At 27.5% G+C, this 16082-nt stretch overlaps 1 protein-coding gene across 1 annotated transcript; it reads right to left on the bottom strand.

The window, feature by feature from the left end:
* Positions 1-1994: 1994 nt before the first annotated feature.
* Positions 1995-2984, bottom strand: LOC136087125 (uncharacterized). The gene is made up of 2 exons (XM_065809631.1): positions 2745-2984; positions 1995-2696 (listed from the first exon to the last, which is right to left on the bottom strand). The coding sequence occupies exons 1-2, from the start codon at positions 2982-2984 to the stop codon at positions 1995-1997; spliced, it is 942 nt and encodes a 313-aa protein (XP_065665703.1).
* Positions 2985-16082: the final 13098 nt, after the last annotated feature.

The following is a 16082-nucleotide window of genomic DNA, read 5'->3' as shown; positions in this document are numbered from 1 at the left end:
TTATCAGAAATATCTTCAATATTAGAAGAATCCTCAGCCCTCTTTGATTTTTCTCGAGCTTCTTTTTCACTTTCTAATAAAATAAATCAAAATCCTATTTTAAAATCCACAATTTAAGTATTATAAACAGATCAAATAAAATAAAACTTTAAGTTTTCTGCTCTGACAAACTTCATATACCAATTTTAGTTTATTAAATTACAATTAGCAGTCTACTAATTTCTATGGCTAAAATATTAGTTTCTGTATAACAATAATAAAACACTTACCTGTTAAACCTAACAGTCTCATCTTATACTGCACCCAATCAGTGCACGGATCAATTCGATCCCTAATGGCTTTGGCGACCTTGATGGTATTTTTCCATGGTGGCCAATAACACTGAAGAACTGTTCTATCTTCAATCAATTTTCCCATATTGTTAGTGGCAACTGGGCTCACTAACCAGTTCAGTTCAAAGGAATAAAGCCTGTCTCCTTTTTATTATCAAACGAAACAATAGCATACATTGTGCTGCAGACAGATATAACTGTTTTCGTTAATAAATTAACTTAGTTATGTACTATTTATTCAAAACAATAAATTATATGATGTTTGTTAACACAATTGCAATGAAATAAATAACCAAACCTTATAATATTACAAATTAAAGTACTTTTGTGTAAAGGCTATTATCATAGAATCATAATAAAATAATTTGGCTGTAATTAGTTGGTTTAAGAATTGATGAAACATTAATAGAGGCAATGCAAAAGTGTGTACATGAACTTATGATAATCTGTTTGTACTGTAAGTTAAAAAACTGTTCCTAAGTTCAATTAAACAACAGTTTAAACAAAAAAATAAAAAATATATATTTACTTCTTATCAATCATACATAACAAATATGCATGCAATTTCTGCATAGATTGTATGCATTATTATACATTAAATTTATAAGTTAAGAAGGTAATATTCATGATTTGAAAAAAAAAAACATTTATATTAAATCTATACTTCAGAAGCTCTTGAAGTAATAAAATTGACAAATTAATATGGCTGAATCTGAAAAATTTAAAATTAACACATTCATATTAGAATTTACAATACAAACTTATTTTTATAGGGAAGGATAACATATTTTGTTTTTATGTCAGACAGGGAGACATGCTTTGTATGGCCATTTGATGGTTCAACAACATACACAGATAAGCTAGCTGAGTCTATAGGGTCTTGAAAAAAAGATTGTTTCACAGAAAAGTCCTCAAAAAAGACAGCTATTATCATTGTCCTGTAAGATATTTCTAACAATGCCAATCTTGCCTCCAATTTCAAAGCAATTATCTCCGTGAATAGTTGACATAACAGTTTTTTTGTGATATTGTTTATATTGCAGACAATGACGTAGTGAAACTGTTACTAGACCCTCTATATGGATTTTACTAAACTTACTACTAGAATGCTTACGATGTGCAGGTTTGATAACATCATAATTTTCAAATATTCTTTTGGCAATCTGAGCACAAGGTGACTGAGGCTTTCGTACTAACTTTTTTAATTGACCAAGGTAACTTTCGTATTTTAAAGACGAACAATTATTAAGAGGACCATATTTTTTTGCATCGTCTACAATGTGCAGCAATGAGTGAATATTATACACTAACTGATCTTTACCATACAGTTCACCAAAAGTTTGTATAAAATACCTAAGCAATTGACCTGCATAATCAGCAAAAGTTTCAGGTAACGATGAACACAGCAGTATTCTAACAGCAACAGACAAATCTAAAAAATTATTATAAGATTGAGGACACAAAAAACCTTTAAAAACAACAGGCCCAATGTAAACTAGAAATAACCGCAGCTCTGTTGCTTTCCATTGTTTAAATTCTGATAATGAACGAGGTTTTCGTGAAAGTTCTCTAAAACCATACTGTCGCATAATTATCAACTTTTATGAGATTGCTGTTATACTTTTCGATAATTTACATGATGATGGCCCGTCTACCCATAATTTACCGCCGTACAACTTCTAAACAGATGAGATGCATATAATCTAAAGGAAAACCACTAACCATTTTGTAACTCAGCTGTGTGAAAGGAGATACTGAAGTGTGATTGATTGAATCATCTTGATGCAAGAAGCTATCATCGGTTCTTAAAGAAGCAACCAATTCTGGCAAAATTATTTTATTATACCACTCCCCTTTTTGAGTGCAACGCTCACAGCAATTATATGAATTGTGCATTTTTATACATTTAATGAATAACCTTGCAGGTGCATCGCAAATTACTGCTCCTAAGACAACTACTTTATACTGCTTTGAGTTTTTACAAGAAAAGCCACATTGCTCTAAACTTTTCATCTCCTGTATAAAATCATTTAGATAATCATTAAGAGAGTTTGGCTTGTGAGAACTACCATATAATGTTATAGGAGAGACATTGCTACCTTCAAGTTCTACAATTGAACCAAGAATAGGCCAGAGAGAAATGTTTGAGCTGTTAAATAAAGAAATACCATCAATATTTATGTGAATTGTTATCTGTGTAAAATCAGATGAAGTTGAAGAATTATTTAGAAGCAAAGATAACCACCTTTTTAATCCTATATAAAAGTATTCACCACCAGCTACAGAAGCAGTAATAATGTTTCGATCAGTTTTAAGAAGAGTTTTAGTATCTTTGGGCAAATCTAAATTTGATTTTTGCAAAATCTAAAGCAAACTATTTACAGCACTATGAGATATGTTAAATGCAATTGCCCATTGCTCTGATACACTTTCATTCACTTCTGTTACGCAATTGTTCCCATCAATATCATCACTGTCTAAATCATCATGATGCAAGCAAGCTTTCCATTCGATCTTATCACTAGATTCTTCTAAACTAAAGATAGTGTTAGTAAAAAATAAATTTAAATTGTCACCAGCATCCGACCTGCATAAACTTTCGGGAATTTTAGGAGAAGATTGGGTAACAAAGTATTGTTGACAATTAGACATGATTGACAACAACTTACAGAACTAGAAGAATTAAACAGTAAAGTATTATTCAGCGACTCGGATTCATTGGGTGATACTTCTTTCACAATTCTAGCTATTTCAGCGGCAATTTTCTACGTTTTGTTCTGTCTGAACTCATAGTAAGGTTTCTTATATCTTGTTAACTTTAAAAAATGTTTGTCTGTTACTTAACAAATTAATTAATTGATAAACAATAAATAGATAATATTATAATAACAAGTGCAACCTAAACAAATCAACTTAATGTTTCCATCAATTTGCAAAAATCAACAAAGAATTATCGATAGTTATTGCAAACATAAACAAAACATTATAATGAAACTACAATACCTAAAATACTGTTAATAAAAAAATTGTCCTTAAAACGATCTTGCCATAATCAAACAGTAAAAAAAATTGTTCTTATACGACAATCGTAATTTAAAAACGGATAACTTTAACGAAATATTTAAAAACTTTATGAAAAAAAAATACCACTATTTGAAAAAGAAACAACTTTAGAGCGTAAAAGAAATGTAATATTAACAAAATATTGCACAAACTTTCACACAACAAATTGGGGACTTGAAACTTCGCGCATGAAGTAAATTCTAATACAGTCGATAAGTGGCGTAAGCACCCGGAAAAACCGCACGGTTCCCGTCTGACTCCCGGTGGCATAACCCGGATGATAACCATACCGGATCCCCGGTTCAATTCCGTGCGGGACCCGTCTGTATAGGCTAGCTGGGTAATAATAATTATCATTAATACAAGACATAACCTGAAGGTGTAAGGCGGACAAGAAAATTTGGCAGGTTTTATCCCTAGGTTTTTTCAAGGGCTCAAAGAAAAAAAAGGAACATAATATAGTCTGCTTTGAGATAAAAAAAAATTGTAGGTTATATTTATATATAAAAATACCTTGGATGTAAATGTATATTATTAAAAAATATATTTTTTGCTTTTTGCTACATGAAATGTGGTCTCAGTTTTTAACCCTGTCCCTAGTAGTGTTTTTGCTAAACTAGTTTTATTTATTTTTGAATAAAATAAATTATAATTACAAATGCAGAAATAAAAAATCATAAAAATTATTCATATAATAAATAATCTGGCAGTATACTCTTTATCTTCTATTATCACAGATTTAGATGAACTTAATTTAAGAGAAAAATGTCAAGTAAAGAAAATGAGTTTTTATGATGCTCTGCAACACACAATTACATATAACATACATAAACCAAAGGAAAAAATGATATTGCTGTTTCTTGGCACATCGCATACCAAACACTGCTAATAGACATCAAATGATTTACTTTTCCAGCTTTTTCTTTGCTTAGAATTAAATAAGAAGATACTGTCAACTGTTTTTTTTTCTGGGCTGCTAATTTCTTGTTTGAAAAATTGTGTTCAAGTTTGGTTTAAACGGTTCAAGAAGTACTTCTTTAGCATAATGAAGAGATATTTTTGCATATGAGATCCTAAAAAATAAAATATTTGTGATATTATGATATTATGATATTACATAAAAATAAACAAATATACAATTCATCTATTATTACGATTGCAGCTTACCTGGAACAATGGCATTAATCTTTTCAAGAAGCCGTCTACAAGTTTCATGCATTTGAAATCTTTTTGAAAATGAATATATAAAGTTTCTAAATTGCTGACAAACTCTTGTTAGCTTTTTAAAAATTTGCTGTCGTTGTTCGCATGCACCAAAACGTTTTCATTGTTCCCATGTAGCTTGAAAGGTGTAATAAAATGGAGCTTTCGCCAACAGTAACTATCACTGTTTTTATATGACCAAATCCACTTAAATATCTATCAAGTTTATCTGGACTCAAACAATGTGATAAACACAAATCAATACTGTTGTCTCTTTGAAGTTTATACTAGAAACATTGTGCGATGGGTTTTGAATTGATATGTTAGTCTGTTGCAAAAACTTTCAAATGATTTACATACATCACCCAATATAGCTTTAACTGAATCACCGTGTAGTAGAAGTAACTTTTTTGAAATATTTTCAGAAACCAAATGATAATTTATTGTTATCATAAAAAACTCTTTCATTTCATAAAACATCAAATATATTAGTTGATTGGTCTGCATTTTTGTCCTATAATTTGGTACGAATACAAACCAGCAAATCCAATGGAATAGCTAATTTAATTTAAATCTGTGTAATATTATGTTTGAATCTGTGTAAAATCTGTGTATTATTACAATTTTTTAACTTTTACTTGTGTGTGTATAAGTAGATATTTTATTTAAATGATGAAAAGTTAATATACTTATGTCCGTAATGGATTCGATGGTAGTGAAATAGCAAATTACCAACAGATTTACAGCTAAATGAACACTTGACACAAGGAAAAGCCATTGTTTATACTATTCGCGTCAAATGGCAAAGATTTTATTCTAAACTTTTTTTTTTCATTCGCGCATGATATTTTTCTTTAAAGCATCGTAACATAATATGTTACGAAACGTATTTTAAAGCCTCCTAACATAATATATTACACATTATGTTGAAAAGGTGTCGACATCAAAACCTTTTAACTCTAACACCTTTTTTTTTAACGGTAACTCCTATTTTCTAAACTGTTTATCTTCAATATCTATTATGTTAATATGAACACCTATATAGGTGTTCGTGTTCATATTATTAACACCTTTTTACGCTAACAGTGTATATATATATATATATATATATATATATATATATATATATATATATATATATATATATATATATATATATATATATATATATAGAAAAAAATATTGATGATTTTATACTGAATTGGTCTATCCTTAAAACAGCGCCTGCATATAACTATATTTCCAAAAAATGCATACTATGCCTACAAGAAAAATTTGAAATAATTACACATGCAAATCAAGAATGCTTATTAAACAAAAGATCGGAATTAATTTCTAGATGTAGGCACGAAAATAAGTTTCTCCTAAAAAACTATAAAAATAAATGAGTTCAAATAATATTTACATTAACTACCTTTTTAAAAAAACATTCAAAAAAATAACATAAGTAATCATTTCTAAAGAATTCTTTTTATAATAGTGTCAGCAAATTCCACAAATGTGTGAAAATTTACAGTAGTTAAGACATTTGCAACTTCCTGTAATTTAATTTTTGGTATAAATTGAAGTTTTATTAATTTGATCATCCATTTCTGATGAATCTTTGTTGATGAAACACAGTGTTAAATGAAAAAAAATTTTGTTAAGTGATTTTCTACTAATTTATAATTGCTCTGTTTTTTTAAGAACATTGAGCACTCTATTGTGTAGAATACTTTTTAAAGTTGTTTAAATATATATATATATATATATATATATATATATATATATATATATATATATATATATATATATATATATATAAATATATATATATATATATATATATATATATATATTTGAAAAATGTGCACTTTTTAATGCATTTATAATTTTTAATGTGTTTATTAAAACATTAAAAATTACACAATAAATCCTTAACACATTTACGATCTCTCATTGATTAAAAATCTCCTAAATCATAAATCACTTGACATCGAATAATGGAATAATCAAGTATTTTTCAAAACTGATTTATAATACTGATATGTGTGCAAAAAGGTTAATAAGCCTAATATAAATTTAATAGAATACAACTGCAAGGAAAAATAGCAAATATAGAAGAAAAATGCATGAGGTTTAAAAACGTTTTAAAAAGCGCACTGTAAAAGTTAATTTAATAAAATCTTCAAGTATAAATTATTTTTTGTCGTATTTTTTAGTCAGTGCGTGTGCGCGTTATTGTACACACGTAAAAGAAGCACGTTTCCAACTCGTATTTTAATCCCAGTTTTATATGTCTGAAACGTGTTTCTGATACGTTTTTTACTCGGTAAATTGGCTTACATACATTCGTAAATAACTCGTATTATGGAATGTTTTAAACGCACATTTAGTAGCTAGAAATCGTATTGATTTAAATCGAATTACTGTGTTTCATGCGGACTTACAAAAATCAAACCCGCATTTGAAATAAATGCGGGTTTGAATTTTAGTAGATGTCTTATTGCATACTTGACAAAACAATATTCTGCGGATGCGTTAGTTAACAAATACTCATTTAACGTATTAGGTCACGTTAAATAAGTAGATTGTTAAATAAGTAGACAAATTGAACAATTAAAGCATTTTTTGTTAACCCAGACTACTTTTAATAATATATAAATTGTATATTCTAGTCGTAATTTATATCTTTATAGCATAGTATGACAAGAAACATATTTTTAAGAAAAAAACTTTTTTTTAGGTCATTCACCCGTATTAATAATATCAAATAAAATGGTCATCTCACAAGGTAGTTTTTTAGATTCCTATATAATTTAACTGTGCATTTTAGCAAAATATTTTACGTTAAGTTCTTTAAAATCTTTAACTCAAAACCTAAAAAATATAAAAATTGTAATTCTTACTTGTTTCTACGCAGATAAATAGTAAGGAAAGTATTCTGAAGTTATCGCAGAAAAAAGAAAAGATGAGAATTTAATTATTCGTGTCTAGCCTTTGTTGTGTGTTAATTTACCTACTCAAGGCCAAAAAAGCCACTACAGTCAAGGGGCTTCTTTAGTTGTTGTTGCACCCTCTCTCAACTCTATAACTCTGAAGCACAAACAATGACAAACAAGACCGCTAAGAACAAAACGCGCTCAACTACTAGGGGACATGGTGGTGATGGAACTCGGAACTTCTCGATTATGAGGCGAGCGCTCTACCACTATACCACTACACCACTACCGTTGAATAACAGCCTGGACAGATATTATTCGACAATTTTAGCGGTTTTAATTTATGTGCAACGTAATAATAATTAAATGTGACCTAAACTTAGTTAACGTTTTTTTTTGTTTTTTTTTTTTTTGCTGTTTAATAAGATATACAGTTTTAAAGCGTATAAATAAAAAATAACCTTGGCGGGGCAAGAAAAAGACTTATTTAGCCTTATCACCGAGCCCCATTCTCACGTATTTAAAAAAACTGTAATATTTAAATATCTATAGTTAACAAACTATTTATTAAAAAAGTATGTAAGTAAAATAGATAACACTTCGTAATCTTTTAAAGAAAAACTAAAAGAATCAAAATTAAAAGAAAGAGATCAAGTGAATAAGAAAAAATTAATAAGATATTATTAATTGCTTAAGAACTTAAAAATTTAAACTGAGATTTAAAAATAAAAAATAAATAAAATTAATATTCACCCTAGAAACAACATAAAAAAACTAGCAAACGCCATAGAGGTAATACCATAATTAAGGTAATGAAAAAAATGTCGATCCGCTCGGTGACATAATTTTTGGATTGAATATTTTTTTGTATTTGGGTTTTGATTGGAAAAAGTGTTTAAAATTGGATATATTAAAATCCATAAGTAAGAATCCCGGTTTTGATTCATTTTAAAATGCTCTTTACTAGTTTTATGTGTATTTACAATTTTGGGAAACATTTTCCACAAGTATGGTCCACGATAAAGAACTGAATATGAAGTTAGTTTTGAATTATATTTTTAGACAAGGAAGTTGTTATTCGAAAATTTTGTTGGATATTTGTGGACTATTTTGTCAAAATAGGATTGAAATATTTTAGAAGATTATCCTATATTTGTTTTATACATGAACATTAAAACTTGGTGAAAGTTGATTTTATATATATTTAATGCTCCAAATTTACGCAGAAGAGGCTCACAAGATACAGTTCTATCACCTCCAAAAATTATTCTGCACGTGTGTTTTTGTTTACAGTACAATTTTTTTTAATTTTGTATAGTTTGTACTTGCCCATGCAATATTGCAATAAATTAAATAACAATAAATAAAAGAGAAATATTAACTTTTTAAAGAACTATTGTTTAAAAATGGTTTAGTCCTATATATCACTGCTAAATTTTTTGATATTTTATTTTCAATACTTTTTATATGTACTCCAACGTAAATGTTCATCTAAAATTACGCCTAGAAAGTTTACCAAGTTTTCTCTTTTAATGTTAGTGTTATTGATTACTAGATTAAGCAATTTGATGGAAAAATTTTTTGATTTATTCACTTTGTGGAACAAAATAAATTTGGTTTTATCCATATTTAGAGAAAGTTTATTACTTTTAAAACACTCATTAACTTTCAGTAATTGTTCGTTTATTGTTTTAAGTAGTGTATTAATATCTCTATGGGAATAAAAAAAATTAGAGTCATCTGCAAAAAGAATACAATTTAATAAGTCTGTTGCTAAATTTAAATCATTAATGTATGCTAGGAACAAGAGTGGTCCTAAAATAAAGCCATGGCAAACCCAACAAGTTACGGCAGTCGGCAATGTTTTTTTTTTGTTCATACACTATAAATTGTTTTCTATCGGTCAGATACCTTTTGAACCCAAGTAGATTGTTATTTTTTGCTCCATAGTGTTCAAGTTTTTTTATTAGTATATTATTTATTTATTGTTTTTATTTATTATTATTTATATATTATTATTTTTTATTAGTATATTATTATATTATTTTTTATTAGTATATATTATTCTTACTATGTGAATGTTTTAAATAAAAACGACATTAAAGAAACGACACACTTCATGCTACACTAAAACTTTATTTTGAAAATAAGATCAAATATCCTTACACAATATAAATAGAAAAATAAAATAACATGGTTTTTAAACTCTTATGGAAAAATTTAACTTGGTTGAAACTTTGGCACTTTTGGAAGAAATTCGAATTTTCCACATGGAATTACAGGCCTATATAGTATAGAAATAGAAGAGTACTTAATAAATGCATTGATCAATATATGTCAATAAGTTGATTTACAAAATTGAACTCTAAATGTGTGATAGAAGGGTTTGAACTTTTAAATCATATAAATGTTAAAACAGCTATGGTATGAACATGCCAAAATAGTCTAACTTACACAATGTTCTATAAAAAAATGATCAAATATCTCACTATAATTAAAAACTGCAAAGCCGTATTTTAAAATACTACTTTTGGTGTAGTTAAAATAGTAGCAATAGTTAACTGCAACTGCAACAAATGTATGTAAATATAGAACTGACTTTAATAACTGTACCTATCAACTATATCTTGTATCGATAACCCTAGTTGATAAAATAAATAACTAATGACAGTAAGAAAAAAACAATTAAAGTGAGCAAAACAAATCATCATGCCAATAACAAAATAAAGAACAAGCAATAGTTTATCTAAATTGTATAACTTCAGACAACATAAGTCAGTTACGAAAATAAAGTAAGCAATGAATTTTTTAAATATTAACTAAAACATAAAACATAAAAACATAAACAAACCAACAATAAAGGACAATAAAAAGTATTTAAGTACATTAGTTAAATTTAATTATTCAAATAAGTCATAAAAACGAAAACAAAAACAGCAGAGATAAAATATCTTTACCATTGTCAATACATTTCAGGTAATGTTACCTCATTTCATTATCTTTTTATATAATTACACTTAGGTTCATACCGCTGCACAAATCTGTTGCATTACCTTTTAAGAAAAGATCACAATCATTTCTTGTGCAACTCTATGCACTAACAGTGGCGCATCATCTTTACTTAAATTATTAAAGAGTGAATCATAAAACTCAACACACTTCCAATGTGAAACAACATCAGCACACATTGCTTAGAAACGCCCTATATGATTTTCTAACATCAATCATTTGCATAAAACTGTAGCTTTCTTAAAAACCACCTTAATTAAAACAACTGAAAATGCAAAAAATCCAGATATTTTAAACTTGGAAACCTAAATATTTTAGAAAACTGATATAAAAACAAACTTTGTGCTATATCAATGAAGGTCTCATCAAGCCAGCCAGTGAGACTCTTAAAATATCTAAGGTCTTGTCTTTAGACAGTATTGACAAACTTTAAAGAAAACTTTAGAAATTTTGAACTTCGATAGCCTCGATAGCTTTGATAGCTTTTTACAATGATACTATCATTAACAAATAACTTTTTTCAAAGCTTTACCATTACCAGTTTAAACTCTGAACCATTTTCTCGTTGATTGGTTTGAGGAAAATAAGCAGACTTTATGAAATAATCTAAAATTTTAGAGTTTTTCAAAGAGTGCCAAAAATCTATTAAATAAAGTAAATACATAAATTGTTAGTTTTTCAGTATAATTACTTCAATGATCAGTAAGTGTAATAATTTTTTTTTTCCAAGTTTTGTTGAGGCAAGAGGTCCAATAAATAGGAAGTTTAGTCAATTTTTATGGCAAATGTAATTTTTTTAAATTTAAAATGCATTAGATTTCTTAAGATATTTCTTTTTCAAAATGGTTTCAATCACTTCTGTAACTTATATAGTTCTAAAGATATACGTGTTTTAATATTTTCAATACATACACTTTCTATGAAATATTTTGTTAAAGTATCTCATTAAATTTTTGGTACCGAAAGTTAAAAAAAAAAATCATTTCATTTTCTTACGTAAAATGTTGCATTAACAAATTTGTAATAAACGTTATTAAAAATTAAATCGTAAACAGCAACTATTTGTATAAATAAAAGTTTTTCCGGGGTAAACAAACACGGACCATGAAATGGTCAGCAGTAATATATATTTTAAAATTATTTCAAGATAATTTTTTAAAGTTTTAATTTTTACCATTTTAAGCGTAACAAAACTTTGAGGATAAATATTGATTTAAATTAACATTTATTCAATTTCTTTTATATATCAAGTTATTAAGTGGATCCAAATAACACATACCGAAAACGTCAAAATACGCGGAAAATAAAGATTAGTCGTTACAAAAATAAAAATAGTTGACGTAAATATTGAAATATTCGACGATTTCCTAATAATTATATATATATATATATATATATATATATATATATATATATATATATATATATATATATATATATATATATATATATATATATATATATATATATATATATATATATATATGATGTTGATGGTGACTAACAACGTGCCCCAAAATTAATTTTGTATTAGCGTACAATAATGTAACATCATTTAAATTATGTAACAGCGTACATTAAATAATTTATATACAAATAAGGATTGCCAACGCCGACATATTTTTTCAAAATTGATTGAGTTATTTTTACTTTTAAAGATGGTAATACTATCGGTATTAAAAACATCGAAAGGCAACTGATTCCAAATGTTAACAGTTCGGTAAGAGAAACTATTTTTGTGAATATCTAGTCGACATTGTAGTTTGCACATTTTATATTTATGTCCTCGCGTGTTATTTTTGTTGTCAATAAAAAAGAACATAGATTTATCAATTAAGACCAAGTTATGCAGAATTTTATAGCAAGTTGATAAATCGTATTTTACTCGCCTTATTTCAAGCGACTCCAAATCAAGCAACTGAAGTCAGTTATAGTCGGTCAAACTGCTTAAGTGCAGGATTTTCTTTGTTAAACGTTTTTGCACGCTCTCAACTACCTTTACCAGTTCAGCATGAAATTGCGACCAAACTGGGGAGCAATATTCTAATACAGACCTAATATATGTATTGAAGGCTCTTACTAAGATACTAGGATCGCGGGACTTAAAACAATTTACATACAAAAGTACCTACAAAATTGGATGGATTGTTAATAAATCTGGATAAGGAATGTTTTTTCTGTTGCTCTTTTAATTTGTTTAATCTTGCATCTTGAATTTTTTCCATTAATTCTTTTTTTTTTTGCTTTTAACAGCTGCATCACATAAAATACGAGGCTTTAAATTATTACTCAAATTACATAAAGATTGTTTTTTTGGTATTAAATTTGCTTGAATAACAATAATAAGACTTTCATATAGTTCCTCCAAAGACATGGTTTTTCTTTTCGTTCCTTCTACCTTTGTTTTACAAAAAAGTTTTTTGTCACATTCCAGACTTAAGATATACTTTTGATTTTAATGATACTTTCATATAATAAACCGATTCTTCTGCTTCTTGCAATGAAATCCATGGTTTTACATTTATATTTATTAAGCTATTACAAGCTGAAACTTTTTTTTGGTGTAACTTAATTTCTTTTACATTTTTTTCTCCTCGTTTTGCTAGAAAACGGAAAGATTTGTCTTTTTTAAGTTCTTCTTTTCTTTTATCATACTTGTTTTTCATCATTGATACTTTGGTTCTTGAATAATCAGGTAATTTTTTTCTCTTTTTATCTATTTTACAATTTAGCCATTCTAATGTTTAATTCTTTGACCACATCGTCAAAGCCTGGATAGTTTGAGCATTTGGTTTTATACGTATCATTAAATCCAAAATGGCCAAGTCACTTTCTGATGCTATGTTAGTAACAGGGACATTAGAAGCTGCATCAGCAATTTAATCAGATGGATTCCCATATTTACCACCAGGTAACTGATCAGCACACTGTCATTCCAAAATAATAAGAGTAGTTTGAAAAATAACTTCAAGTGATTGCACAGTCAAAGAATCTAACTCATCATTTTGCGTGTTTTGAAACAGTTTGCAGTAAACCATATCTTGATGAAGAAGATTAGTATCCTCTAAAATTTTTCCATTTGCAAACAATAAAGAAGAAGCATCTTTACAAAGAGTTGAAAGTCTAATTTTCAAACTAAGTAGGCAGGGGTTCATTAGCAAAATGCTATCAAGTGATTCAATAATTCGCCCCATAGGACCTGTAAGTAGTTTGTCAATGATTCCTAATGCACGAACTTCAGCAATAAATACAAGATTTGTGATATCTTCCTTAATAGCCTAAATAAACTATTTGAATTAGGCCACGCATTAAGAAATTCAATTATAGCATCCTTGTAATATGGCAGCTAGATTGTAATACAAAATATTATAACGATTTTCAATAAATAGAACAAAAAATAATTTTTCATTACGAAAGAAAAGAAAAAAATTAAAATATGAGGTAACACCAGCTTCCTCACTACGCCTTGAATGAAATGCCTAACATGCAGTACAAACAAACCTAGTAGCGCCACTTTTTTTTACTGATAAAAGCAAAAACATTCTCATAATTATCTTCTAACAAAACTTTTTCAAAAGAATTTAAAACTTTATCAGTTTCAGAAGCAAAATTAGCAAGCAAATGGAGTATGCAGAAAAAATTACTCATATCCTTCATATTATCTTTGACATTTGAAGAAAGTAAATCCCAATTATTGATTGCATTTGGCATAAGTTTTTCCCTTAATATATTTAATTGAGAGTTAAATAAATGATTAACTGGACCGAGGTCAGACATTGTTGATTTAATTGATGTTATTGATTTAGCGAAATTGATTTCTTTTTCCATGGTAGAGTTGCTAACAACATCATAAATAACGTCTATTATGTTAGTAAAGTTCTGCAAAACACTAGCTGCATCACCACTAACCATTTCAGACAAACCAAAAGATAATGTTTTCCCACTTTTTGTTGTTATTTGAAAATTTTGATAATGTTTATGATATTTCTGTGTACCATCACCATGCAAACAATTGCCAATATTAGAGTTTTTATTAGTCAAATTATTTTCAAGCATTACTTCAGCAACTTGAAATTGACCTAAAATTGCAGCTTCCAGAATTAACCTGCATTTAACAGCGGCTGATGGCAGTCTTTTTTGCAACTTTAATGATACGTTGACGCTATTCATACTTACATTCATTGAAAGAAATTTCATAATTGTTTCTCTAACGTCATCACAATATCTACCATCTTCAAAAGTTATCATTTCCTCATCATTCAACAAAGAAACCAACTTATGAAGTTCTTGATTCTCTTCTTTTAAAATCTCTTTCTTACTATATAATGTTGCAACTTCTTTTTCCAAACTTAGATTTTTCATATTGTTTTTGTTAATATAAATGTTTTTGTTTTGTAAAGCAAATTTTGAGTTTCTTTTTTTTGCAAATTCAGTTTTTCTCTTTTTAATTCTGAAATATTTATATATGAACTTTCAAGAATCGAACTAATAATTATTGTTTCTTTTTTTAATTTTGATATTTTACATTTTATTTCTTTTTTAAAGAAATTGATTTTGTTTTTTTTTATTTCCAACTGAGCATCACGGTGTTTAACTTTTTTATTTAAGTTTCTAACACTAAATTATTTTTTATGTGCCTTAACAAACTCTATTTGTTTTCAATAATGTTAAGGTTTTCTTCCTTTTCACAATAAAGTTTTATAATATGATTTAGTTCACTTTCCATAAATAAGGTTTTTTGAAACAAGCATTTGTAGATTATTAGACATATCTACAAAATCTTTTAGATGTATAAAATAATTGAATTTTAAATCATTGATTCAATTTTGCTTTTTAAATTTTTATTTTCTTTTTTGAGTATTTTGTTATTGCAGATTAAAGTTATTTTTACAGGAATATAAGAACAATTTAATGCATTACTATTTGCCACAGGTGAAGTAAAGATTTCACCTAATAGCAATACCAAGCTATAGATATACGATGATTACCATCCTATTGACAAAGCAATTTTTATTTTCCGAAACAAAATATCACGTGACTAAACTTCCTACAATAAGGTCTAAGAGAAGTTTGTGTACCTATAGTCAGATTTTTCAATGCCCAAATTTAAGTCCCAGACTTACCTAAAAATGGCGAAACTGATACGATCACATCTCAATACTAATTACTTTGTATATAATAAAATTCTATCAAGTAGAAGGGTTTAAAAATTAGTGGCTTTAGGTACAATAAGCTTTTTTTGAACTGTATCTTGGGTCACTTACCAAAAATTAGGTTCAAATCCATAATAAATTTTTTAATTAATATAATCTAAAATTGTTTTAAATAAATATTTCTAGTAATACTTAATTGCAACTTTTAAATATATAACAAAATTGACTAATAGTTCTGAGCGAAGTTGGCAAATAAGTCAATGCATAAAATGGAAGTCCCAAATCAACTGTGAATGTTAAGTCCCAATTCAACTGTATATTTTAGGATGCTGAGACATAGTATAAAATTAACTTCAGAAACATACAATAATATAAAATATCCTCAACCAAGAGGTGACTTC

The sequence above is a fragment of the Hydra vulgaris genome, chromosome 11 (genome assembly GCF_038396675.1).
Source record: "Hydra vulgaris chromosome 11, alternate assembly HydraT2T_AEP".
NCBI classification, from domain to species: Eukaryota; Metazoa; Cnidaria; class Hydrozoa; order Anthoathecata; family Hydridae; genus Hydra; species Hydra vulgaris.
Note: the sequence above shows the minus strand (reverse complement) of the source record. Positions and strands in the feature narration are given on the sequence as shown.

Coding starts and splice junctions, on each gene's coding strand:
- LOC136087125 (XM_065809631.1), bottom strand. CDS start 2,984: ATGTCTAATTGTCAACAATACTTTGTTACCCAATCTTCTCCTAAAATT. Junction 2,697..2,744: donor AAAGTGTATCAGAGCAATGG/GCAATTGCATTT, acceptor AGTTTGCTTTAG/ATTTTGCAAAAATCAAATTT.